Genomic DNA, 25,406 nt, shown 5'->3' on the forward strand with positions numbered 1-25,406 from the left:
TGATATGCTATGTTTAGTTTTCACCAAATGTGATACTGTGAATTATGCCCAAACATCTCCACTTTTGTCACATTGTTCCATTTATTTAACACGCTAAGTGAGGCCTGTAGAGCCTGAGATATGGCCCTTGAGTTTTTTGCACGGTTTGACCTTGGGGACGTTCAGGGCTGGAAGATTGTGCCACGTCCTCCAGTCTCCAAAAAACACAGAAGGACTTTTTCTGTGTTGAAAAAAGAAGGAACTTGAGTTAAACTTTGTGTTATAGATGGTTTACATTCCTAAAATGTTTACATCTGCCTACATTTTTATTTTCTCTCCTCATTCAAATTAAATAAAGGCAAGTGTACAACATTTTTAAGCTTTTTTTAAATTTATATTTATTTCATATTTAATTGTGTATTAGTATCATTGTAGTGGATGTTTTGACTTTTAAGCATGTTTAGACTTCATCTCAAACATGAAGTGAAATCATTAATTACTTCTAAAAATAACAACAAAAACAAAACAACAACAACAACAGCAAGCAATTAATTGCTTAGTTATAAAAACTCTACATGTGATGTTTTTTGTGGCTTTCTGGATCTGTAAATGTTCACATGATGAAAGCAAATCAGTGAATGTGGAAAAACTGAGACATGTAGTTATAAAGCTTTTCCTGGGCGTCGGTATAGCCCACCAGGTTGAGCAGGTGACCAAATGTGATAAGAATATTGCAGAAACCTGCGTTAGAGTCAACCCTGAAGCCATTTACTGTAAGTTTCTTGTTTCAATAAAGGCTAAAAAGCCCAAAAAGAAATAGCTTTTTCTTAAAACGTCTCAGGTTGTTCATCATTTTGGATCAGTTTGACTCATTAAATGTGAATGTTTTCAGAATGTACTTTCACTAAAATTAAGAAGTGAAAAGCTGTTTTTTTTAATTATGTATTTTACAATTGATCAAATTTGACGCCATATAACTCCTGCACTAAAATTAGTTTAACAGCCCTATAAACATGTGAGACACTGTCAAAATAATTTGGGAAGAATCGGATAAAAATGCAGAGCAGCTCAACATGCCATGTGACACCGAGTCACCACTCTTGTAGTATTTTTCCATGGGTGTCTAACAGATTACTCCTTCCACCTCTTCATCTGTAAATTTCCTTTATTGTGATGTTATAATCTTAAGCAGTGTCGCTGATCTTACAGTTTATGCTTTTATAATTGCGTTCACGTGCATTTGTATTTGTATTGGAGTTTTATTGGTGTTGTATAAGTGTTATAGGTAACTACACCTAAACTAAAATCTAGAACTACAGTACAATACTGTGGAAAGGTCTTGCACCACATCAACTTTCTTGGAATTATTTTAAGGTGCTCTCAGGCTTTTTGGAGCTTTTTTTTGGAAATTGGCTGCTTTTTCACTCACTTCCGGTGCGGTCCTTGTACCTGATAAATTGTAGAGGAATGTTTGTTGTTGCCGTTATTGTTTGTTAAGCCACTTAACAGTAACCTATGAATCATTCTGACATTAAAAAAAATGTTGTGTCTAGACATAACAGACAATTTAGCAAAGAATAAATTTAAAATTCTATCTTTAGGCACTTTGTTATAAGCACCTTATCACAAAACACATCATTTGTTTCCATTTCTGTAGTTGAATCAAAGAAAAATCACACCGTTTGACAGATAAAAAAATAGTTTGTTTGTTTTTTGTTTGTTTTTTTTTACCAACAAGGTGAATCCCAAAGATCTATTAGCTGAAAGCTTCATATCTTGGCATGGTGTGCATTTTGTCCTTAAAAAATGGAGAAAGCTGGACATATGTAGGACAAAACAAGAAGTGTCAGGCTTAAAATGTTATCTCACAGCAGGTGGACATTATGTAAAAGCCCTGTCCTTGTGGAAACTGTTACGGCCGAGAGGGCCAGGCAGTGGGTGTGGACTCAAATGCAGACACAGAGGGAGGCAAAACGGGCGTGAGCACAGAGTTTATTTACAGAGCTGAGCGAAGTTACAAAACAGAAAACTAAGAATGCTATAACCTATGCATGCTATGAACTGTGAAAGCTATGAGCGGAAAACTGTGAGGCAAGACTGTGAACGAGAAACTCTGAGGGCTGGATTCCACAGAGGGATCCGGGGAATGGAGAAAGGGGTCAGCGGGTTTGGAGGGAGGTGTGAAGTCAGCGTTGCAGATTTGGGGTGTCAATCGAGGAGGGAGTGTCCAGGGGGTTCCGGGTGAGGAGTGTCCAAAGCAGGTCCAGAATAGGCTTGGAGTGGGGAGCTGAGCAGGAAGGCAGGCAGATGGGTCCTATGGCGAAAAAGGAAAGAAAACACGGTGAGGAGAAAAAACAGTAATCCAGAGTTCTCGCAAGGGCTTGGCGGCCTAGCACTAACATGTGTTAGCAGAAGATCTGGCAGGGGTCTGTCGTGAACGCTGGTCTTATATGCAGGTGACTTGATTGGAACCAGGTGTGGAAGCTGATTGGAGTCTCCGTCTGAAGGTGGAGCCCAGCAGAGTGGAAACACCCCGTATTCACCCGGACCATGACAGAAACACTTCTTACAGAGTGATAAATGCAAAGTTTTTGGTTCGAACTGTTGTTAATGTGTATGGAGGAGGTCAGGATAGAGGTACAACAGTGACTGTCTACAGCACTGACCAGTGAAATCATCTTTCTGTCAGTGTAAAGAAGTTTAATCACAATCAAAAGAAGCGCAATTACACCAATACATATCAGTCTTTTTGTATGATACAGAAATGCGCCAAATCACAACAGTAGCTCAACGTGCTTCCTGAAGACTACTTAAAGAAATTACAACAAAGCTTGCCTAAGAGTGTTCAGATAGTACTGTCAGAGAAAGTAGGGCTTTAAAACGAAACTAAAGTTAAACTTTTCAAACTGAAATGGGGAAGTGGAAACCCTTGGGAAAAAACTAAACTCAAAACTAAACTAATTTTTTTTTTAATCGGGTTAATTGAATATATTATCTTTGTTTCATAACACTCAAATATGTGCTTTTTACTCTCTATCAGTGCGACCAACCTGTTTAATGCCTGTCTCATTTACGTTGTAATAAACATGTATGGTTTCTTTTAGATAACGCACGCACTGTGACATTACATCGATCTCTAGGAAGCTCCCTCTGGGTTTCCTCAGGCTGTGACAGGGGGACCCAGAGAGGAAGAGGAAGCATGAGGAGGAGGAGGAATAGAAGGCGGAGGAGGAGGATGGATACAGAGTGACGAAGGTGTCACAGCTTTATCAGTAGGTTAGTTTCACGCCATCCAGCAGGGTAAACACACGGAGGGAGTACCTCACTTACAGCGGAGTGGAAAAGCACACCTTTGCGGAGCACTGACTGTCGCACCGCCACCTCCTTCTTCTTCTTCCTCTTCTTGTCGCTGTGTGGGAGGAAGAAGGGCGAGGATACTATTATGGCTTCAGTTTCTTCACAGATCTCAGGACTTCAGACAGATGAGGTAAACTTGGGGGGGGGGTTATAAACGAGGCCGCTGTCGTTAGCCAGCTAACCAACGGCAGCTAACCTAGAAACTAACCGGAGCGTCGAGTTAGCGAGCTAACTCTCCCTAACTTACCGCGTCTGTTCGCTTCGGAGTTTCGTCTCCGCCAGATAAATGTGTTACCTATTAGCAGACAATCGATGTAGTTTGAAAATCTCCCAACTACTGCCAGGCAGTGTTAGAGGAGCCTTGAAAATAATAGAGCTTTTGTTTTTCGTGGGCAGGAAACCCGTCGTCTCCTGGGCTGTCAACGCCTTTTGTGTTTGCTCAAGATAAACAAAACAAAACAAACAAACAAACAAAACTGAGCTCTACCGAAGCAGCAGATGTCTGTGTAAAGATTCAGAGAAGGACAAGAAAGCAAAACGGGGAATGCAGAGTAAGGAGCTCGGGTCAGTGTGACAGGTTGCGAAATCTCCCGATGATTCACTGATTTTACGGTAAAAATGGGGCACAAGAGCCAAGTGTTGTGAGGATGTTACATCACCCTGAGACCACTGCATGCGTGCTTGCACGGCGAGCTGTGTGCGTGCATGCATGTGGTAACGATCAGACTGAAGCCACACTGCATCAGTGCTGGTACACTCTTATTATTGCCTTTTATCACTTATTGGACACCTGTTGTCATACAAGTCATCGGTATACAGTAGACTGCCCATGCGCAGATTATTACTATATTATGAAGCTATAATAAGAGTGCTTTTTGTGGGTTTTCTGTTTAGTTTGTGTTGTATGAAAAGGTGAGTGTCAGTTTAGTGTTCATTAGTTTTAGAGTTATTATAAACTGGGCAGGTGGAAGATTTAAGAAGTTTAGGTCCAGTGTTACAATCCAAACTCTTGACTCAGCGACACAGATAGCTCAGTCTTAATAATCAAATACACCTAAGTCGCCTCATGCTTGTCCTCATCCATCCATGCATCCATCCATTTGTTTTCTTCTGCTTATCCAGTTTAGGATAACTCTGGACTGGACTGAAGTCAAAGTCAGTTCTGCCATGTTTACAGGACACGCACAGGAGTGTAATATCATTACACTCTCGACCCACAGTGTGCAAACAAGACACAAGTTAAAAATAAATAAAAAGTCAGAAAACTATGATTACTGAGTAATATTGCCTGTGTGTGTACATATGTGCAGCAGAAGTCAAAGCTATAGGCTGTATGCAGTCTCTGTCCCTATTTGTATCTTACTGTACTGTAAATAGACTTGTTTTATTTTATTTTGTTGATTCAGGAGGATAACAGAATCCTGAAGGTGAAAGTCATTGCTGGAATTGGACTGGCCAAAAAGGATATTCTTGGAGCCAGGTAAGCTGAAGGAACATGGTCTGTTTTTCATGCCAGTTTGCTCAAACAACAACAACATAATTTCACCTGTGCCTTAAGTGGGCATTCTTAATACAGCCACTGTTTTCCAACACAGGAAGTGTTGGAAAAGTCTGAGACTCAGGGGTCAGGGCATTGTCACTAATGTGTTTTGCAATCTAACCACATACCACATGACCTTCAGAGCTCTTCCTTTATGAAATTAGAAATAGGATTATCAACTGTCGTAAACTCTAAAAAATCACACACACTTGTAGCAGAATTAGAAGCCTGAACCTTTAAAATCAGAAGAGTTACAGGTTGTTCTCCAGTTTGATTGATTAGACTAATCCACTGTTTTAGAAATATATGACTAATGTTTTTTATCTTCTAAATAAATTTCCCCAAACCTCAGTGTGATTCTTTGGCATTTCTCATTTAGTTTTATCAGCGATTCAAAATACAAACATATTTAATGTGCAGCATTGCAGGACATCTAAAGAGAAAAGCAACATGTGCTACTTGTGTTAGGATGCCTGGGTCGTCGACCCAGGGTTTTTGAGTTTTTGATATTATTTATACTTCCTAGTTTTTGGTTTCTTTGAGTTCTGTCTTATGGCTTATGTCTCTGTCTTCTTTAGTTGCTCTGTCTCCCCTATCACCTGCATCCCCTTGTCTAGTTCGCGTCTATGTGTATCTTAAGTTCCTATATCCCCGTGTTCAGTCAGTGTTTGTGTCTGCCCTGATCCCACGTCTCTGTTCCCTCTGTAGTGCCTGCATGTGAGTCTGTTATGTGTTTCCTGTTTTACTTTGAAGGTCTCTGTCTTAGTGTGTTCAGTTTACGCTTCCTTTTGTCTCGTCAGTCCTGATTTGTCCCAGCTGGGTTTCCCTCCTGTTACCCATTCCCTGATTGCTCCCTCTGTGTATTTAAGACCAGTGTTTCTCTGTGTCCGTGTCGCGATCTACCGTTTTCTTAGCTGTGTGTTCTGTCATTTCTCCAGTTTAAGTTTGTTTTGAGTTTTTTCAGTTATGTTATATTTTTGAGTACCTAATTAAAGCCTTTTTGAGTTCACGTCCGTCTCCGGAGTCTGCACCTTGGGTCCTATTCCTGCCTGCACACAGCCACACCTAACTTGACAACCATACAATTTCTTTGTGATCATTTATTTAAATAAATCGATGATTATTAAAAATGTTCACAGCAGATTTGAAAGAAATCTTAAGTCACCAACTTCCAGAGCGCAGGGGGCACTTTGTTCCTGTCTGTTTCCTCTTTACATTACAATCAGAGCTTACTAGAATTTGTGAATCACTGATTCATATTAAATCCTCCATTTGTTCCAAAAAACAGAAGGACTTTGTTCTGTGTCATTTGCAGAAAAGCTTTAGTTAACCCTTTAAAGCCGGTCGGAGCGGGCACGCGCCATTTTGCATAACTATTTTTAAATCCCGGTAGCACTGCAACCATGTAAGCTAGCGCAATAAATTTTTTTGCATATGAAACCGGAGGAGTTGTACTTACATCTTATGCCATCAGCTTGTCCTCGGTCACAGTTTCCTTCCACATATAGCTTTGCAAAAACTGCATAAAAAGCACTTGCAGCAACAAAAACATAATATTCCAGAAACACGCTTTGCCGATCCGATCAGCTGTTTGTAACACTTCCTACGTCCATCGGCGCGAACTATCGCATGTCCGCCATGACCTGCCCAAAACCGGAAGTGACATTATTTTGCGGAAATGTAGTTTTTTACCATCAGGGCCTTATGAGCCTATACTTGTGCTTTTAAAAGTTATGTTTGACTTTATGACTTTCTGTGTCATTTCTGGGATGCTTAGGACTCATATTGCACTGCTGGAAATAGTTTATTTTGATGCATATGCTGTTTTTTTGCAAATTTCCATTATAATATTTATTTTCGTTTTTCCTGCAGTATATAAAAATTGGTGTATTTCAAAAATAAAACTATAAAACTAAAATAAAATTCCTGTGGTGGGAAACTATTTTGTGCAACTTTTTTGTATTTACAGTTTTGAGGGATAAACCTCTTAAATTTCTCTAACTAGAAATATATGTTAAAGAAAAACGATTTTCAATTTTTTTTGTAGTTTATTGCATTTTTTGCAATTTATGTAATTACTATGAACTTAATGCATACATATTATTCAAATTTGGGCTATAATGCTTGTATTGATGTATATCAACTTAAAATGCTCCCAAAAATGTAAAAATATAATATAAGCTCTGGCGGACTTGGTTCTATGCTAGGTCTTAAAGTGTTAAACTCTGTTTTCTGATGGTTAACATTCCTCAAATATTTAGATACAGCTGGCTACCCTTCTTATTTCCACCCCTCATTCAGGGTTTTTATGGGGATTTGTTGTACTGTTGTAACTCTGGGACTCCCTCCAAAGAACCACAAACCAGTGTGTCTACAACACTTTTCACTCATACCTTTCCCCCACTTTTAGTTTTTTAAAGTTGAAAATAATTCCCCTAACTTCCACATAGCACGGCATACAAAGCAAAGACGCATAATTGAGAGCTTCTGTTGATTTTGTTGGTTGTTTTGGGACTCTTCTGTCTTTATGTCCATTTCGTGTTTAATTGTTCGCGTAATGGCCAAAATTGCTCTATTAGTACCGCTCTAGTGGAGCGCTCGTCATTTAATGCATCACTAATGCTTTGTTAAGAGAGAGCAATGAATAATACAGTTTCTTTGATGGATGTGGTTTCTATGCACAGTTCCTAGAATTATAATAAATTAGAAACTGCAATTATGAGCATGTCAAGCTGGAACAATTTCGTTAATGTTTCTTACGTTCTGAAGGTAGAGGCTGATATTAAGTGTTTTGAATAAACCGCTGAGGGCAGGAAGCAGATCATAACTGTTTGAATCTGTATAGACCAATGACTTAATGAGTCTCTGTTTTTCCTTTGCAGTGATCCCTATACCAGACTGTCCCTGTATGATCCTGTCACTGGAGAAATCGCAAGCCTTCAGACCAAAACCATCAAAAAGGTAAATGCGTGAACACCTGCTTTTGAAGTCGTGCTCATATCTCGTTGATTTATTTTATTCTTTTCTCTTTTCATTTGACCCGAAGACACTGGACCCCAAGTGGAATGAAGAATTTTTTTTCAGAGTAAGTGAAATGTGATTCACATTAAGCACATTTTAAAATGCATGTAATGTTTTTTTGTTTTTTTATAAAACGAATGTACTCTGATGCGATATCAGTCAAATCAATGCTTACTTAGAAAAACATGATTCCAAAATCAGATTTAAATCAAATGTAGCCATAACATGTGACGCTTGAATTACTCTGGCAGTGTTGTCCACGCATCTTGGTTATTGTACTGGTCGATTAAGCAGCTTTGACTTTAAAGTGTCTGTCGTGTTTCAGGTTGATCCCAAGAAGCATCGTCTGCTGTTTGAGGTGTTTGATGAGAACCGGCTGGTGAGTTAGTTTTAATTATTTATTTTTGTTTCTGTATATGATCTACACTAAACTGCATTGGGCGACAAATCTTATTCTTTGAATTCAGGTGCTTTTAGTCACATTACCACAGGTGTATAAAATCAAGCACCTAGATGTGCAGTCTGCCTTTATAAACATTTGTGAAGGAATGGGTTGTTCCGATGCGCTCGCTGAATTTGTGAAACTGTAATTAGATGCCAGCATTGCAACAAGTCAGTTGGTGAAGTGTCCTCCCTCCGAGATATTCACAACCAAGCTATACGTTATAAGCTATGCTACTGCAAACTTTAGGTACTACAGCAAGTCAACCACCAAAGTGTCATACCACGTAAAGTTATAGAGTGCGGTCGCTGACTGTGTAAAACCTGGCAGACCTTCAAACCGCCTCTGGGATTAACATCAGCACAAAAATTGTCTGCCAGGAGCTTTTGGGCATGGGTTTCCATGTGTGTGTGTGTGTCAGTGCAAATGTGAAAACAAATGTGAATAAGTGAAAATAAGTGAGCAGATCAGCAGCAGATCTTTATCGTCAGTATTTCCACACACAGTGTAAAATCCACGTGAAATGTGATATCTGGAGGGGATTTAATTACTAAAGGTACTGGGATTATGCTCTTTAGTTGTGGTTGGATTGTCTAAATGCAAAGCTGGTCAAATATTGTAGAGCTAAAGTGTAACGTGGAGCTGTGGAGTAGGCTAAACAGGCGCCCCAATAATTCCTGTTAGAATGGGACAGACTGATCAGGGTAACATTTAAGAGTAAACTGGGTCTCTAACACATTATTAATTAGTTAATTTTTTTTTAATTCCCCAGATTTGCCTAACAAATACAGACCTCCTACTGTGATCTGTATATGTGTGTGTTTGGTCAAGTCAAATGAGGTTGTAGATGAGATGGTGGCATTATATACTACATTTTTATTTTATATGTGAATGAGAGTCAGCAGATATGAGATTTGAAGACAGACAATGAATGAAACAAAAGTTTTTTACTGCAAATATATTCTGCATTTTATCACATTAAGTGCTAACATAACAGTAATATTCCCAGTTTATCTGCTTCAGTGCGTTTTTGTCATTTGGCATTGTCCACTAGATCTGAGTCCAACCACGATCTGAGCCTATAATGAGCATTTACTTTACTTACTTTCATGCTCTGCACACTTGAACCAGGCTCCAGTCTGCAGAAAGTGATAACTTCGAGTAATGGTTCAACACATTTACAAATCCCAAGATAGCACATATACATTTCCTGTCTGACCAGCAGAAGTAAAATAGGCTTAAATTGCTAGTTGCTGGAGCCTAAGGTCACTTTTAGATCATGTTTATGGTCTTAAATTGCAACTTATAAAGCCTTATTTTCCACTGAAATTAAGATCAGATCTACTAGCTCAGTAGACTTTTTTTTAAAATTATATCTTATAATAAGGAAAATATTTGTAATTTATTCTAAGAACACAAGAGTAACAAACTTGATTAAAGTAGGCAATACTTTTGCAGGGTTTTTTATAAGGTCGTCTTAAATAAATTGAATATAAAAAATGATCAGCTTTCACACTGCACAACTCAGTTTTGCCCATTTATTGATTAAGAAAATTTATTGCTGTGCAAAGAAGCCGTTGCATGTCGTAAAATGGTACAGTATGTTTCATATTTGTATGGAGGAGGGTATGCCCCAGTCATTACAAGGTTAACTGTGCTTTGTCTGCCTGTCAAATACACAGAGGCCCTTATTTTGCCATGACACTTGAAGTACTGTTGGAAACTGGGATACCTTATTATTCATGACTGTAAATAGGGGCAAATCTTAAGGGCATGGAGAGGATGCAGCTGAATAGTTTGAATAGGAGACTGAAGAGAATATCGATGCCTGCGTCTAGTGTTTCCTTATTGATCACACAATTGGCGCAAAGTGATGTTAAAGGTTTTAGGATGTAGCCTAAATGTAGGGGGACATGTGATAAGCTGCTGACCCAGTTTCATTCTGGGCTGATACAAAGCAGGTACGCACGAACAGGCGGACTCTAGTGACACGACCACTTCTGAGTTTCGCAGCTAACAGTCTGTAACTGTATGCAAAGTCAACACGGTCAAGCAGTGAACCAACATGGATGCTCAGAAGTCCTTATGTGACTGTACTAAATATCACTTCAACTCACAGAGGCAGAAATGAACTGAAAACTCTCTTTATCACTCTTATATTCATGCACCAGAGAGATGTGCATGCGTATTACAAATTAGCTTCACGTTGAATAAAACTCCTGTGTTTCCTTTTATGCATCTGCCACGGTAAGCTTTGGTTGTACGGTTTGGTTTTACGATTATTTTAAAAAGTATGAACATATTTATAAAAGTGTTGCCAGAGGTAGGAATTGATTAACTTTTGGAGTCGCTCTCCTTGTTGTCTCCTTCAAGAAACAGCAATAATATGTCTATAAGTTGAAATAATAAATATCAGAAGACATTGTTGATGTTCTCAAGATTGTATCAGAGACTAATCTGGATTCAGAGACTTGGTGTAGATATTTGTCTTGAGCTGCTGTTGTTCAATTTGCATTGATCCTCCGCTAAAAAAAAGCACCAACTACACTTGTGTCCACAAAGCAGGCTAGAAAATGATAATGATAAAAACATCTACTAGTGCTTAGTCCTAGAGACTGGTTGACGAGCGACCAGCTTTTACTTTGAAGTCAAACAGTCTCCATTTTTTAGTTTGCGTCTCACTTTTCACAGTTTTACTACCGCTCGGCGAGCAGTCTGCAATTTTTTTGCAAGTCCATGCAAACTACATGTGGCAACTGTGGCAATCTGCTAGTGAGCAAAGCAACTGCAAGGAGTTCCTATGTGCAGCACTGCATGTACCTCTTTGGGACCAATTTCATCTACTGGCTGCCAGCAATTTCCAGCAATCACTTGGGGGAAAACAGGTTTTCCAAAGCTCATACAGGTTTTTTTATTGGAAGCTTTGGATTGTTTTCTTGATTGTTTTGCTGCTCCATATTTAATATTTCATTCATAACTAACTTTCTTTTATAATGGAAAGTAAACAAAAGAAGTTGTCATTCTTTGTAGTGTCCTAAGCTACATTTCTTATAACTGCGATACATGTCTTGCAGTTTGTAGAATCAGTGAATCACCTGCCCCTTTCCCACTGGAGCTGTATACAGCTTCATAGACTTTTATCACTGGTGAAGTTTGGTCCCCAACAATACCAGGAAGCGGCAAAGTAGATTCTTGGAATTACAAGTCAATAAAAAGCCAAGCATTGGGCAGCCATCCAGCAGTCCCATCAGTTTATGATAATTACATTCACATTTCTAACTCTTGTGAAATCTGAATCACCTCACTGTTAATAGTCTTGTGATGCTTTTTGTAATCGTGGAGTTTCTACATCATAAATTTGTTACCATAACATTCAACATGTTTCAGCGGGTTTTGCTCAGACTTTTCAGGTACAGTCAGTCGCTAGATCATTAAAAAAACGTCAACACACGAGCTTTCGTTTGCAGCTAAATGGCTGAATGTTTCTGGAACCTGTCACTACGTCACAGGTTTCCAGTCACATGATAAAATAAAGACGGGGGTGAGTCACTCAGTTCTGCCTTGTCATGCTCCAGTTACACGTTGGAGTATTTTGGAGGGTGTGTCAGAGCTGTGAAAGTGTGTGTGTGTGTGTGTGTGTGTGTGTGTGTGTGTGTGTGTGTGTGTGCGCGCAGCTCTGGCACACCGAGAGCTCAGCAAGAAACGTGCTTTGTTGGTCGTCTCATACGAGATGTGTTGATTGGATGATTATTGTTTCCACATGGTGTTTCCACAGTGTGAGCTTTCACATCTTGGGATGATAAGATTCTTCTGGCTAAGACTTTCAATTATAGCCTCTTGAGAGTTTAATAAATAAACATTTATTATTCCCACAGCATAAATCTTTGTTCCTTTGGACTATGACATGTCCTCTAGCACCACCAAAAGTAGTTTTTACTTTAACAAAATGTGAAACTTTGATGGATGCATATATTTGGACACTTTGTTTTTTTGGCCAGATTTTTAGATAGTACACAGCCTTGATTACCCAGACTCTTGAGAACAATTAAAAAAAGTAAAATTACATATTCTGATAGCAAGAGGTCAGACTCCACAGGGTTAAACTCTTTAGTAAATCACTTCTCCAGGCTATGCCAGCACACCCCCATAATCTAATCTAACAGCAGTGTGGTCATATCTAGTTCCCAGTTATCTCAGAGGCAGCTAGACACACCCACAAAAACCATAAAAAAGTAAATCAGATGCTGCTGTACAGTTCTCGCTTAAAATACATGAGTGTGTCTTTGCAGCAGCCCCTTCCCCACTTCCAGAGACAGCATGAATGCAGAAGTTGCTATGGTTACCTGCACTTGAATTAATTGGCACGATTCAAATGGTAAAAGAAAGTGATACAATGGTAGCTGCTTTGTAGCCTACAGCAAAACAACATTTACAAAGACTATGAAAAAAAGCTAAACGCTGAGAGGCAGCCAAACTTATCCAAACCAATCAGGCAGGTAGAAAAACATACTCAGACTGGGACTGGAGCTGGAGGTATTAATATATCACTAAAATTTGTTATATAGTACACTAAATATATCTCTTCTGTGAAGATAAACTACATCAGTGGCTTTTTCATACATGGATTAAGCCTAATCCTAAATAGAACCTGCAGTGAACTTCCATGTGTGGAAAATGAACCTGTAGCAGTTACTTACACTATTACATTAGCAGGTAGCTAGCTTCAAACATGTAGCTGTTGATATCTTGGTTTGCAGTAAGTTTATCAGTAGAAACATTCTAGTAAATCAGAAATGGTATAAGTGAACAAAACAGGACATGTTGCTCAGTCATTCGGGTCATCTGATAAAAAGAAGGTCAGTGGTTTGATCCCCAAAGTTCTTCAGAAAAATCCATTAGAGAAAGACAGTGTGTGATAGTTAGAAAGTGCTTAATTATATGAATTCATGTGTGAGTCCTTGAAATTAAAATTTAGAAAGGTGCCAAATAAGTCTTCAATAAACTTAAAGAAGTCCAGTTGCTTTCTTTCCAAGCTCTTTACACTACTCCGGAAAGAGTCTCCTGTAAAAGCATGTCTCACTGAGAGATTTTAAAGAGGTCATTCGCCTTGTTTGGCTTTTGGACACTGGCAGCAGATGTTTGATCACCTTTATGATATTTCTCTAACCGTAAAAATGGGTAGCTGGGATAGGCTCCAGCCCCCCTGTGACCCTGATAAGCAGAAGAGAATGCATGCATGGATGGATTAAAAATGCCTGTCAATATTTTCTTGGACAGAGATCTGAGAAATGCTACTCAGCTCTCTAAAAGTTTGATTACTTCATGTGTGATGAGTTGTATAAAACACATTTACACACACCAACTCTCAGACACCCCAGTCAGATGTCAGTCAGTGCCCCTTGTTCCTCTAGGACAACGTTATCAGTTCAGCCATATTTTCTGCTGATTTGTTTGATCGTAAAACATCAAAACTCTTTAGGGCTGCACCTTAATAGATGCCCAGCCTCTACTCTAGCCACACCCCACTGACCCAATTTATTGATGACCTCACCTCAGACACTTTCGCTGGAGACTTTATTAAATAAATATATAACTTATCCTTCAATGCAAAGCATGATCTTCGCTGTCATGCCAAATTCTTGTGCCTATTTCCAGGCAGCTTTGCTGTGACTTAACATGAACGTGCGGTGTGCGTCACCAGCCTTGTCTTATGGCCTAGATACCGTCAACATCAGTTAAAGCTGCTTTTGCCTGGATGAGTGATTAATGGCCAATCATGGGTTTTTTCTGGCAGTTTGTCATGCTCCTTAAAAATTTAGGTGATGACTTCCACCGCAGCAGGAAGTGTCCACCGGTGAATCATTGCTTTATCCTGGCCTGGCGTCTTACTATTAAAGACTATGCTAAAACCGATTTAGAGGCAGAGCAATATCAGAGTAACAGGCGTGGAGAGGAAATCAGATGAGTACTGACTGTTACATGAAGTGTTGAGTGATTGGTGTCGCGTCACCGCGGTCCCACAAATCTTTCTCCCTCTTATCGTGTTGAATTTTCTGCAGTAAAGCAGGTGATTTGCAGCAGGTTGTTCAGTCACTGAGGATCAAAAAGCATTTTTATTAGTGTTTTTATTTGTTTGGGTGCTCTTTTATTTTCTTTGGCATTTTTATTGTGTGCTAGCTGAGCTTTGTCACCCAGTCCTCACTCTGAAGCAGAATTATGTTGAAAGTCAGTCCCTTTGATTTCCTGTAATTCAATAGCAGTGGGTAAAAATATTTGTGGGGGCGCAGAGCAGCAGAAACATAAGAAGCATAGCTGCAGCAGGAAGTGAAGTCTTGGGTGAGTGGCCTGAAGCAGAAGTAACAGTTGACCAGAGCTTTAGTCGAAGATGCAGCGTGGACGACTGCCGCGTTGTTGTTGTTTTTTTCTTTCCCCAAGGGAGTAAACAGGAGTGAGGTGGCAGCAGCAGATGTGAGGTGTTACACATTTGTCAGAGGGTGCAGTTAACTAGCCCTGAGCTAAGGCTATGAAGCAGGTCCGCTTTTTCCTTCAACTCTCAGTGTTGCTTTCTGCTCCGCGGCCGTGTCTTTAAAGGGGGCTCAGCAGTGAGATTAATCTGTTTTCAAAGGTCATCTGTTTGGGTCATGCCTCCACACAGAACCACTGACCTCCCCTGACTAAAAGCCATGGTCCGCCTGGAGAGGAATGTAGGTTGTCACCAGAGCTATTTTGGCAATGCGCAGTCCCTAATGATTGTGATCACAGAGCAGAGTTTGGAGCAGTTGCTTTGCTCTCCTTTTCCCAGCCAGCAAGTTTGATCATGCAGCTCCCGCTGGCGCTGCAGGGATTAGAGAGTTAAACGAATGGCACGTCGGCTCCGCTTGCATTTTGCGTCAAGGAGAAGCAGCACGGACCCTCTGTCAGAAAGCCTCAGCAGCCATGGTGAGGAAAGCGGAGTCAGTGTGTCAGCTCAAAGCCCCTCGGAGAGTCTGGCGCACAATTCTGTCCACTTGAAGGTGACTCCTCTGTCACCAGATTATGCTTATAATCAATACTCTTCAGTGTTCATACCCAGGGTTAACACCGGAGGATGTAATAAGAAGAGAATTCTACAGATCTCACTCCAGCCCTGTGGAAAGCTCAGCGGACAGGTGGATGGCAGCGTAGAGGATGGAGAACCAGGAGCTGGTGAAGGAGGAGGAGCGTGTGCGGGTTCTGACGGGGGTTCGTGCAGCAGCAGCATGGCCAGCGATGGCGGCTACTGTAGCAGTAACAGCATCTTCGAGCCAGAGGCACCAGAAAAGCATAAGACCACCCAAGAGAGGAGTCTACACTGCTGCAAGTCCAAGGTCCCCCTGAGGCGGTGCTCCTCCTTAGTTATATTCCCAAAGAGCCCCTGCAGCACCCCACCTGCTTCCCCAGTAAGTCCAGTGGCTTTTCCTGCGCTCCCTATAGAGAAGGGCTCTAATCAGTCATCTCTTCAGACTTCTGTTAATGGATACTCACTGACAGATGAGGAGGTGACTTCCAAAGGGTCCACCAACACGGCAGTAATCGGCCATCGCTTCCCAAAAGAAAGCTGTTCAGCTGAGTTCAGGGACACCAAACACATGGTGCAGTTTAATATTCCCTTACAGGACAAACCAAAATCTAAAACAGAGGACATGAGCAAAATAAAGGAAGTGTCATCATCTCTAGACAGATCAAATCGTCACTCCAGCAGCCTGTTGCTGCGCTTTGCCCACCAGAAACCAATGATATCAGGAAAAGGAGCCACAACAACAGCTACAGTCAATGTGGAATATCCCGAGGCTCATTACCCAGCAGAGCACCCAGAGGGTGATCACGACTGCCACAAGAAACTTTATCGTAGTACCTCTGCTTGTTTGTTCTCCTCAACTAAACCTTCTGAGAAAAACCTGAAAGCTTGTTCATCAGGAAAAGGCCACCAGGAAAAACCCTGTCATCACGCCATACAGAGGAGCTTTTCCCTCGAGGTGCCTTACGCCAACACTGGAATTTCATGTCACGTTTCGAATCCCAAACTCAGCAGCCCCTGCTCTCCACATGTGCACATTCATTTGTCTCCTTGCTGCCCGGCTAAGTTGCCTACCTCTCTTCCTGATATAAACACGGGCAACAAATGGAATAATACACCCATAAGCTCAGGTCAATGTGCCGAGGTAAGTTTCTTAAATGGAAGGTCCCAGGCCTTATACCTCATAGTGTATAGAGAAGATAACAGCTGTCAAATAAGCATTTTTTTTTAGTTTATGTGACACAGCAAGGCTCAGGAAAGCATGTTAAGGTAAAGAACAAAGTGGATTCACTGAAATGTTGTTAAACTGGTTCCAGGAGATTCCACATGCACTGACTTTAACTGCCATGTACACGGGACTAAAATAACAGCTGGACTGTGTAAAGTAATGCAAATAACAACTATATTTTATATTGACTTTGTGCTTAATTTTCCCATGCATAAAGTTCAACATTCAAATAGTTCTGTGTATTTTATGTCTATATAGATATACAGATATACAGCTCTGCCATTCACATTCTTAAAACTCTGTAACTGTAACTGAGAAGATCGCTACAGCTAAGTCATGCAATTAACAAGCCCAATGTGGACAAACATTCAAAGGTATTCGGTTGCATTACAGTAAATCCATCTGCTTATTAGTTTCCCAGAAATCAGTGAATAAGAGGGAAAGGTTCCCTTTCAACCTGTTTGTGTGTCTGTCGGTGTGTGAACTCATCTTTTGAATAGTTTCCTTTTTTATTATTCTGTTAGCACTATGAGTAATTGGCCTAAGTATTTACCCAGGCTAATTATAGCAGTGGGAAAAGTGGTGCCCCTTGCTGATATAAATAAAGTGCCTCTGAAATATTCTGCCTGACTCCAGATAGTCTACTGGTGTGTAGCACTGATTCAAATTTAACTGCATGATACTAGAGCGCTGCGCAGTCATACCAGCCATCTGTGGACGTGCATGTGTGTGGTGCTAATGTAATGTAGGCGGAATGAAAGTGTGAGCCTTTCCCAGTAAACTGGTGGTGTGTTGCTTTCCTTGGTGCCACTGCCAGCCAGTGTTTGTGAAATATCAAGTGTCAGTCTCCACCCCTACCCCCCTCCATTTAGCAGAATGTCAAGTAGGACGGCTTCCTCCACTAATTAGTCAGTCCATTTATTTTTAAAATAGTTACGTTTGCTTAGGTAAATCTCAGTTATACTTTCACTCTAGAAGGCCCAAAACATGCTTCATGCCTAACTATAAATAATAAATATGGAAAAACTTGTAAATTATCTTTAAAAATAAAAATAAAAAATTTGACTCCTAAAAAAAATTGCTAATAAAAGAAAAAAAATTGAGAAAGTTGTTAATTTGGAAAAATTGTTTCACAACTTACCAATAAGGCTTTGATGGATGTGTTTAATGAGTCTGTAGACAAGACTGTGAGTCAACTCCTTTCTGCTGTGAGTCAAAAAGTTCTGTGTTTTAATTGTAATACCTGCACTGATTTTCTTACTTCTTCCCTCTGACATATGTTCTCCATATAATAATTAAAAAAAAACACTGACACAAAAAAAACTAGATTAAAACTACACATTTTCATACAATAAAAACTGAACTGCGTCATACACATTTAGTCTCACAAGGTGAATGTGGTTAAAACTAAACTGAAACTAGCTGTAAAAAAACCATTTAGTTAACTGACATATAAATAACAACTGCGCTAAAACAATATTGTCCCCAATCCAGTTTCTTAAGAACTTAGGCCTCAGTCACACAGGCCTAGAGACTGCTCAGTAATCCACTAGTAAACTTAGTCTTCTATTGAAAAATGTGTAGTCCCAGACTAGTTGGCAAATGGTTACTGGTGTCAAAGAGGTTGATGCACTGAAAGCCTCATTTTGACTTCCTTGGTCGCTAGCGGATTACTTTGAAAAAGTAAAAGTTCTGCTTAATTGTACAACCAGCATGTTTCAAAATGCACTTTTATTTTGAAGGTGAATGATCTCTATTTCTAGTTTGCATCATGCATTTATACCCACCCCTCAGTGAGTAGTTGGCGGGTGTTTGCAGATGAGTCAGCGTCTTCCAACACGTTCTCACTCCCAAAGCATAATATTTTACGCTAGGTGACAAATCGTCACCATATTACGTTTTCGGCTACCCACCACGTTCCTAAATGACGACCTCGGAAAAAAGAGGAAATAGGAGAACCGTCCGGACTGAATCTACACATGTTTGCTCTTTTTCTTCAAATCGCTTAGAAACACGCTATTTAACATCGTTAAAGTCCTGGTTAAGGTCAGGAATAAGGTTATGGTCAGGGCTAGGGATAAGGTTAGGTTTAGGGCTGGAATACAGGGCTGGAACGTCTATTACCGCGGGAGCGTCATTGCACTGGATTCCAGCCATAACCCGCCGCGTACCATAAGAACGCCGAAGGTCTCCTTTCGCGTTCCTCAGGAACGCCGCGGGACGTGACAAAACGTCGACATGTTACGCCTCGGGAGTGAGAATGGGCTGCGTCTTCAGTGCAAAAAACAGGTGGCCAAACAGTTTTTGGTGGTGCAGTTTCACCGAGAAACCTGCTAGAAACCTCCAGCACCCATTCGCCAAATAGTCGGGGTTGTGGTTGCCAGGAAGACATAGACTGGTTTCTAGGCCTGTGCGACTGGAGTGTCATTTAACCGGGGTTGTGGGGGTTCTGGAGCTTATCCCAGCTGTAGCACACCGGACAGGTTGCTAATCCATCACTGGGCTGCAAAGGCAAGACAGATAACCAGATATCTGGCCAATTTCAGGATCACCAGACATAAGGAGAACAAGCTCCAAAGAGAAAAGCCCGATCTGATCAGGAAGGTTCAAACTGGGAACCTCTTTGGTGTGAAGTGGCGTTGAAGAGGCTTTGGTGCATATATCTGTTTATGTTTTGATTTCTAGGCAAGAAATACATGTTCTGAACCACTGCAGTTTAATCCCTGACAAATAGCCACCAACAATAATAAAACTAATAAAAACTAAATTAAAACAAGCAAACCAACTCCAGAAAGTAAAACCTTTTTTTTTCAATATTTATATAGCGACAAATCACAGCTACAGTTGCCTCGAGGTGCTTATTATATTGTGGAGTAAAGACCCTACAGTAATACAGAGAAAATCCCAACAATCAAACGATCATCTATGAGAAAGCACTTGGCGACAGTGGTACAGAAAAACTCCCTTTTAACAGGAAGAAACCTCTGGTAGAACCAGGCTCAGCCATCTGTATGACCCGTTGGGGGTGAGGGGAGGGAGAGAGGACAAAAGACACAATGTGGAAGAAAACCAGAGATAAATAATAACTAATAATTAAATGCAGAGAGGTGTGTAAACACAGTTAGTGAAAAAAGGGTCAGAGAAAAAGAAACACTCATGGGAAGCACCCAGCGAGGACCTGGTTCCAAAGAAGAGAGACCTGAAAGCTGAAGGCTTCTACTTTTAAATACTCTTGGGACCACAAGAAAGCCCGTGGTCTGAGAGCGAAGTTGTTGGGGTGATATGGTACTATGAGGTCTTAAAGATAAGATGTGGCCTAATTATTCAAGACCTTGTAAATAAAGTGAAAACAAAAAATGAACTAATTAAAATGCAAAACCACAGTAACTATAAGTTCTTCTTGAAAGTCTTTTGTATTACACGCTTTTGTTTTTATTGTCATGTCCACCTACGCTGTGAGTCGTGCTAATGGTTATCTAAGATCTTGTGCATCATAATCTTAGGTAACTATAAGAAAAAGATGCGACAATAATAAAACCCATACAGGTCGTGAATAATCCTCCCACATCTGTAGTGGAAATGTTTAAAAACAGCTACAGATTTTATTGCCCAAACATGTATAAATTTGTACTTTGTACTGCCTTTTATAGCCACTTCAAAAAAATAGGTCACCTGAGTACAAACAGACCAGCACTGCTAACCAACATATGTACTCCAAAAATACAAACATATAACTGTTGCAGACTTAATAATACTGCAATATGACAAATTAGCATCTGTCTATTTCTGGACCTTTTTTTTATATTTTTAGAATTTGTTTTTCTCAGCTGCACGTGGACAATCACCTAAAACTTTTAAATACTGCTCCAGAAACAAAGAGAAGCTGTGTGCGGCTGAACATGTCGGTTCATATCAGTGGTGGTGTTTGAAAACTTCCTTTGCTCTGGTTAGCCGCACTCCCAAAGTCACCAGATGAGTCATCACCATAGTTAATGAATAACCAGGTATGAATGTGTTGCACAACAAGGTGAAGACATGAATCAAATGAATGTTAACAATGATTTTATATAGCGAAATAACAAGCATTTACAGTTTCATAGAGCATTAAACATTTTAGGGGTATCTCACTACACAAACAAGTGGGTTTGTGGAGCTGCTGAGTTAACATGCAAAATAACTAATGTGTATTTAGAGAGATAGCCCAGCAAAGTGCCCTTTAACCCCATATGATTTATACAAAGCCCAACTTCTGTGCTTTAAAAGGTTTACAGACTGGGTTACAGCCAGTAGTTGGAAATATTTGACATCATTCTTCATCCTGTAGTTAAATAATTTGTTTGCATATTCCCCAAGAGCATAACAAATGACATCTAGGCTGTCAGACATAATGTGTTTTAACTTGCCTTAACTTTGTCATGGCAATGAAGTGCTGTTTTGACACCTGTGTCAGCTTTCAGTTCAGTATCCATCATCACCACGCTACCACCGCCACATTAGCTCCTCAGAAGCTTATTTTTCACAAGCTGCTGCCCACCTGTCAAAAGCAGCTTTTCGTTGCAGAGCCAAGATGGATATCGCTGAGGCTACCAACATGTGTCTGTAGCTGTTTGCCGCAACCTCATGCAGTCTGTGGTCAGCACTGCTTAATGCCATATGCTAAACTTGAGCTGCATTCAGTGTCACATGAGCCTGCAGGGATGCTCTGAATGGACATTTATCTGTCGTTATCATTTTATCTTGGGCAGTTTTTTTTCACGTGTCCGTAGCATGCATTTCCCCTTTGTTATCTTTAGCCTCACCTTACCCAGGAGGCTCTGATTTCACTCCATCATCTGTTCGCTACTGATATAGACGTGACCTACTCAACTTCAAACCGTTAGCTTTAATTGTTTATGCACTACGGTTTGTGGCTGAGTTAAATATTTATTTGGCAGAGAGATCAGTGGATTTGATCAGCTGATGTAAACACAACACCTGATCTGGACATTCTGGAGATTGTGTTTCTGGGTAAAACCAATTTATCCTTAGCTAGCTTTTAGTAATAACCGCTTGCACGGGATGCTAAGAAAAATGGATTCAGCTGCAATATATACTGTAAGTTCTCAGTAATATATATAGCAGGATGGAGCCACAGCCTATATTAAAAAAAGATGTTTGGTTTTGGTGCCCACATTTTAACTATATGTTTAATTTTTGAAGTCAGACAGACACCACACCGTGTCTTTGTCCTGACTTCCTCCTCTCACCCCAACCGGTCACGGCAGATATTCGCTCCTGTCTGACCTAGTCCTGCTGGAGGTGTAGTACTGTCAAAAGGGATTTTTTCCTTTCCACTGTCACTAAAGCGCTTGCTCATAGGGGGTCATATGATTGTTAATGTTCTTTACCTTACAATATAAAGCAACTTGAGGTGACCACTGATGTGATTTGGCGTTATATAAATATAACTGAAAGTGAATTGAATTAAACCTCCTATTGAGTGCATTACACAAATAAAAAAATATTTCAATCACCAAAATTGGAGCACAGATTTCTTAAATGAGCTGTTAGTACAACTAATTGGAAAGGAAGCTTTAATATTTCTCTCAACACAGTACTCCATTAAAAAATAATTAATAAAGGGAGAAACTATCCATAAGTACCAATGTCTTTGTTTTCAACCATGCTGTAAACAGTTTCTATAGCTAAAATTGGGTATTTTAATATGAGAGTCTGTGTGGATTGACTTGCTTCTGGATTTTCACTCCAAGAACTGGGATTTTTAGTACTTCTGCTTTTAACATTGCAATCCAAGAGTCTGCTGTTTGGAAGTAATCTATTTAAGTTAAGAGCGTCTCTCAATGTTTTATAAGCGCAATGTCTCCGTTAAAAAGAAATGAAACATTTCTTTATCTAACTTTTATTCTTACTTTTATTCATCAAAAAGAGCTCTATGAGTTATTTATGTGAGCCCTGTATGTCTTATACTATGATTTACTAATTAAATAGGATTCTTTAGCAGATTTCTATTACAAAAAGGAGAGAAATGTGGGGGGAGCCACTTTTATGAGTAAGTCATAGTATCAGTTAGACAATGCTAATAATAGTTTTTAATTATTTTCCATATGGGTACCCTCTGTTAATATAAACTACTGTAAACAATAAAGACAGTGTTCTATATACAGCCACAGCTGCTCTGTTTACTGTATGTTAAATCTCCAGTCATTCAGTATTGTAAACAAACCCAAAATAAATACAATTATTTCTGACTTCCATAATATGGTGGAGGGTAAATAAACACAGAGGACTGACAGTGCGTTTAACCTTAGTATTCTTAGAAGACCTCATGAAGGAAATACTGTGCAAAGCAGGCGGTTTCTTAATGGAAATGCAAAGCCTGCCAGTATAACAGCAACGATAACAAGTGTGCTTGTCTTAATACCGCTTGCATAAAACAGAGACTGCTGTTTTTAGGACAGTTCATTGTAATTTTGGAAAAGCTTGCTCAGAGTTTATTTTAATCTGGATTTATGCTTTTCTCAGTTGCTCTATTAGAAGTGCAAGGGCACGATGAAGGAGGCCTCCATCTAAATTTGTTCACATAAACACTTTGTACCCCTGTTAGACAGTTTGACCTGCCATGGGTGTTAATTTTGGTCACACGTGCTGACTCCCACCGTGCTTGGCCTCAGCCTTCTGCTTTCGAGACCTTAACAGCTCCAATAAAGGCATGCAGTGAATGTGTGAAGAGTTCAAAGCAAAGACGGTTCATCTGGCAAATGCTACATTATTTTGATCCCAGTCTCTGTTGGAATAACACAGAGCAGCCATTCATCGTCGGCTGATAAACACATTCCTGCCTGGGCAACATGCTAAATATACACGGAAATGGAGCCAGTTAAATGACTCTCATTGTTTGAAGTGGGAAAATAGTGCAGCGGGAAACGTTTTCTGTTAAATCTACAATTAAAGACGGTTTGTTAAAGGGAGTGTCTTGTGAAAAAATCGGGTGAGAGGAAATATTTCTAGCCCTTACTGATGATTGAGATAAAAGAGAGAGATGTACAACCTTGAAGTCACTGCAGATAACACAGACATACTTCTTTAGAGATATTAAAGTGGTTCTCTGTACTATAAATCAGTTGTTTTTAAATACTTTTTCTGCCCAAGGCACACTAAAGGTCCTGCCAAACTCTTAAGCCACACCCAGGTTTTGTTTCGGGGTTTTGTTTTGTTTTTTTGGGTAGAGGATGAGGAAGCCACTTGCAGCTTCCCATTTATGCCATATAAGGGACTGAGGAAATGATGTACATGCACAAGTAAGTGTAATGTTTACAAAGGTTCACAAATGATGGTTATTTTGTACCCTAAAACACATAAAATTATACCAAAAATACAAAATAATGAAAACAAACTATTTTAAGCAAGAAGTGAACCCGTAAAGGAGTTAACTGCTTAACAAATCAAGACCCTAACTCAACAAACTAACCTGTGTAAATCAAGAACTTGTGCTATATATTAAAGGAATAGACCATTTTTAAATGCAAGGAGGGCAGAAGAGGAAAAAGGAGGGGGAAACCCCAAGGACAATCGATTAACTCAGTGCAAAGAACTCCCATCCCCCCCATACTGTCACAGCTGATAGTTTGGTCCACTTGTTGGCCATCTGTATTTCAATGGCTCCACCCATAGTTTCCTCTTTTAACAAACCAGGAAAAACTGAAGCAGCAGGACGATAACTCAAAACAGAAAAAGTAATTAATGCATCTCATAAGTCTATTTGTGCCCGTCAGTTAGAATGCAGCGTAGTGTCATTGAAACAAATTTATAGATTTAACTTGTCCAAAAACATGAATTGTGTGCTATGTAATGCCATTGAGTCAATGCCATTGACTGTGGTAATGACGTGGTAGAGTGAAACCTTAAACCTGTGTGTCTGACTTGACTGAATATTGCCACATTTAGGTTATTTCACATGACATGTGTTTTGTCTGGTTTCTCTCAGAAAAGTTTTGTCTCCCAAAACTTGTTTTTAGCTTGTTAATCATCCCCCCTCCCAACAGACGAGGCATGTTAACATTCCTCATCCAGGGAGCTTTTGCTCTGATCACCTTTTGTGTTATTTCGGTGATGCTTTGTCTGCGCTTGTGGTTAGTTGTGGTTTGTTTAACACAGAGAAGTTACTCTGCTGTTAAACTGTTAATCTGGCCTTTGATGTTTAATGCTTGTATAACCTTAACTTAGGCGTACAGAAACTAGAGAATGAACTAAATTTTCTTTTGACAGATGTTTTAAGGGGGAAATTAGTCCTGCTAATTTAATTTCATGAATCATGTAAAAAACATTATTTATGTATATATATATATATACATGTGTATATATATATACATCTATATGTGTGTGTATATATATATACACAAGTTTTGTTTTTTGTTTTGTGTATTTTATGTTCAATATAGGTATTTGTTGTGCCTGAAAATGAATAAATAAATGAAATGAAATGAAATATGTATATATTAGTAAAAAAGTATAATCACTAATCTAATCTCAGAGGTATTTTAATAAATAATTCCAACAATACAGCATAGGTTTTCTACATTGTAAAAAAAAAAAAAAATGCTGCGTTGGGTGTAAAGAAATAAATATGTAAATTTACAGTAAAAGTTCTGTTAGCTCTTTGCACAGTGCCCGCCCTGTGATTTTAAAACAAAACTAAAATTAATTGTCAGAATGTCCTTGTTTTGTTTTATGTTTTTTGTGTGTTTACTGTGAACTCACTGTAAAAATCATAGATTTCTATAGTAGATACTAAAAAAAAAAAAAG

At 39.6% G+C, this 25,406-nt stretch overlaps 1 protein-coding gene across 2 annotated transcripts in view; it reads left to right on the top strand.

Annotated features, from left to right (window-relative positions):
- The first annotated feature begins 3,332 nt into the window (after positions 1–3,332).
- Positions 3,333–25,406, top strand: part of nedd4a (NEDD4 E3 ubiquitin protein ligase a) — a 41,636-nt gene continuing 19,562 nt past the window's right edge. Inside the window, exons 1-5 of one of the 2 annotated variants that reach the window (XM_080884272.1) lie at positions 3,333–3,466; positions 4,743–4,816; positions 7,759–7,837; positions 7,923–7,961; positions 8,223–8,276. In XM_080884272.1, the coding sequence (XP_080740398.1) occupies positions 3,422–3,466; positions 4,743–4,816; positions 7,759–7,837; positions 7,923–7,961; positions 8,223–8,276 (291 nt within the window). In that variant the 5' untranslated portion in view covers positions 3,333–3,421. Of the gene's footprint in view, positions 3,467–4,742; positions 4,817–7,758; positions 7,838–7,922; positions 7,962–8,222; positions 8,277–15,142; positions 16,520–25,406 lie in introns of those variants that run through there. The other variant, XM_080884271.1, reaches the window with a different exon arrangement.

This window comes from Rhamphochromis sp. 'chilingali', assembly GCF_963969265.1.
Source record: "Rhamphochromis sp. 'chilingali' genome assembly, chromosome: 6".
In the NCBI taxonomy this organism is placed as follows: domain Eukaryota; kingdom Metazoa; phylum Chordata; class Actinopteri; order Cichliformes; family Cichlidae; genus Rhamphochromis; species Rhamphochromis sp. 'chilingali'.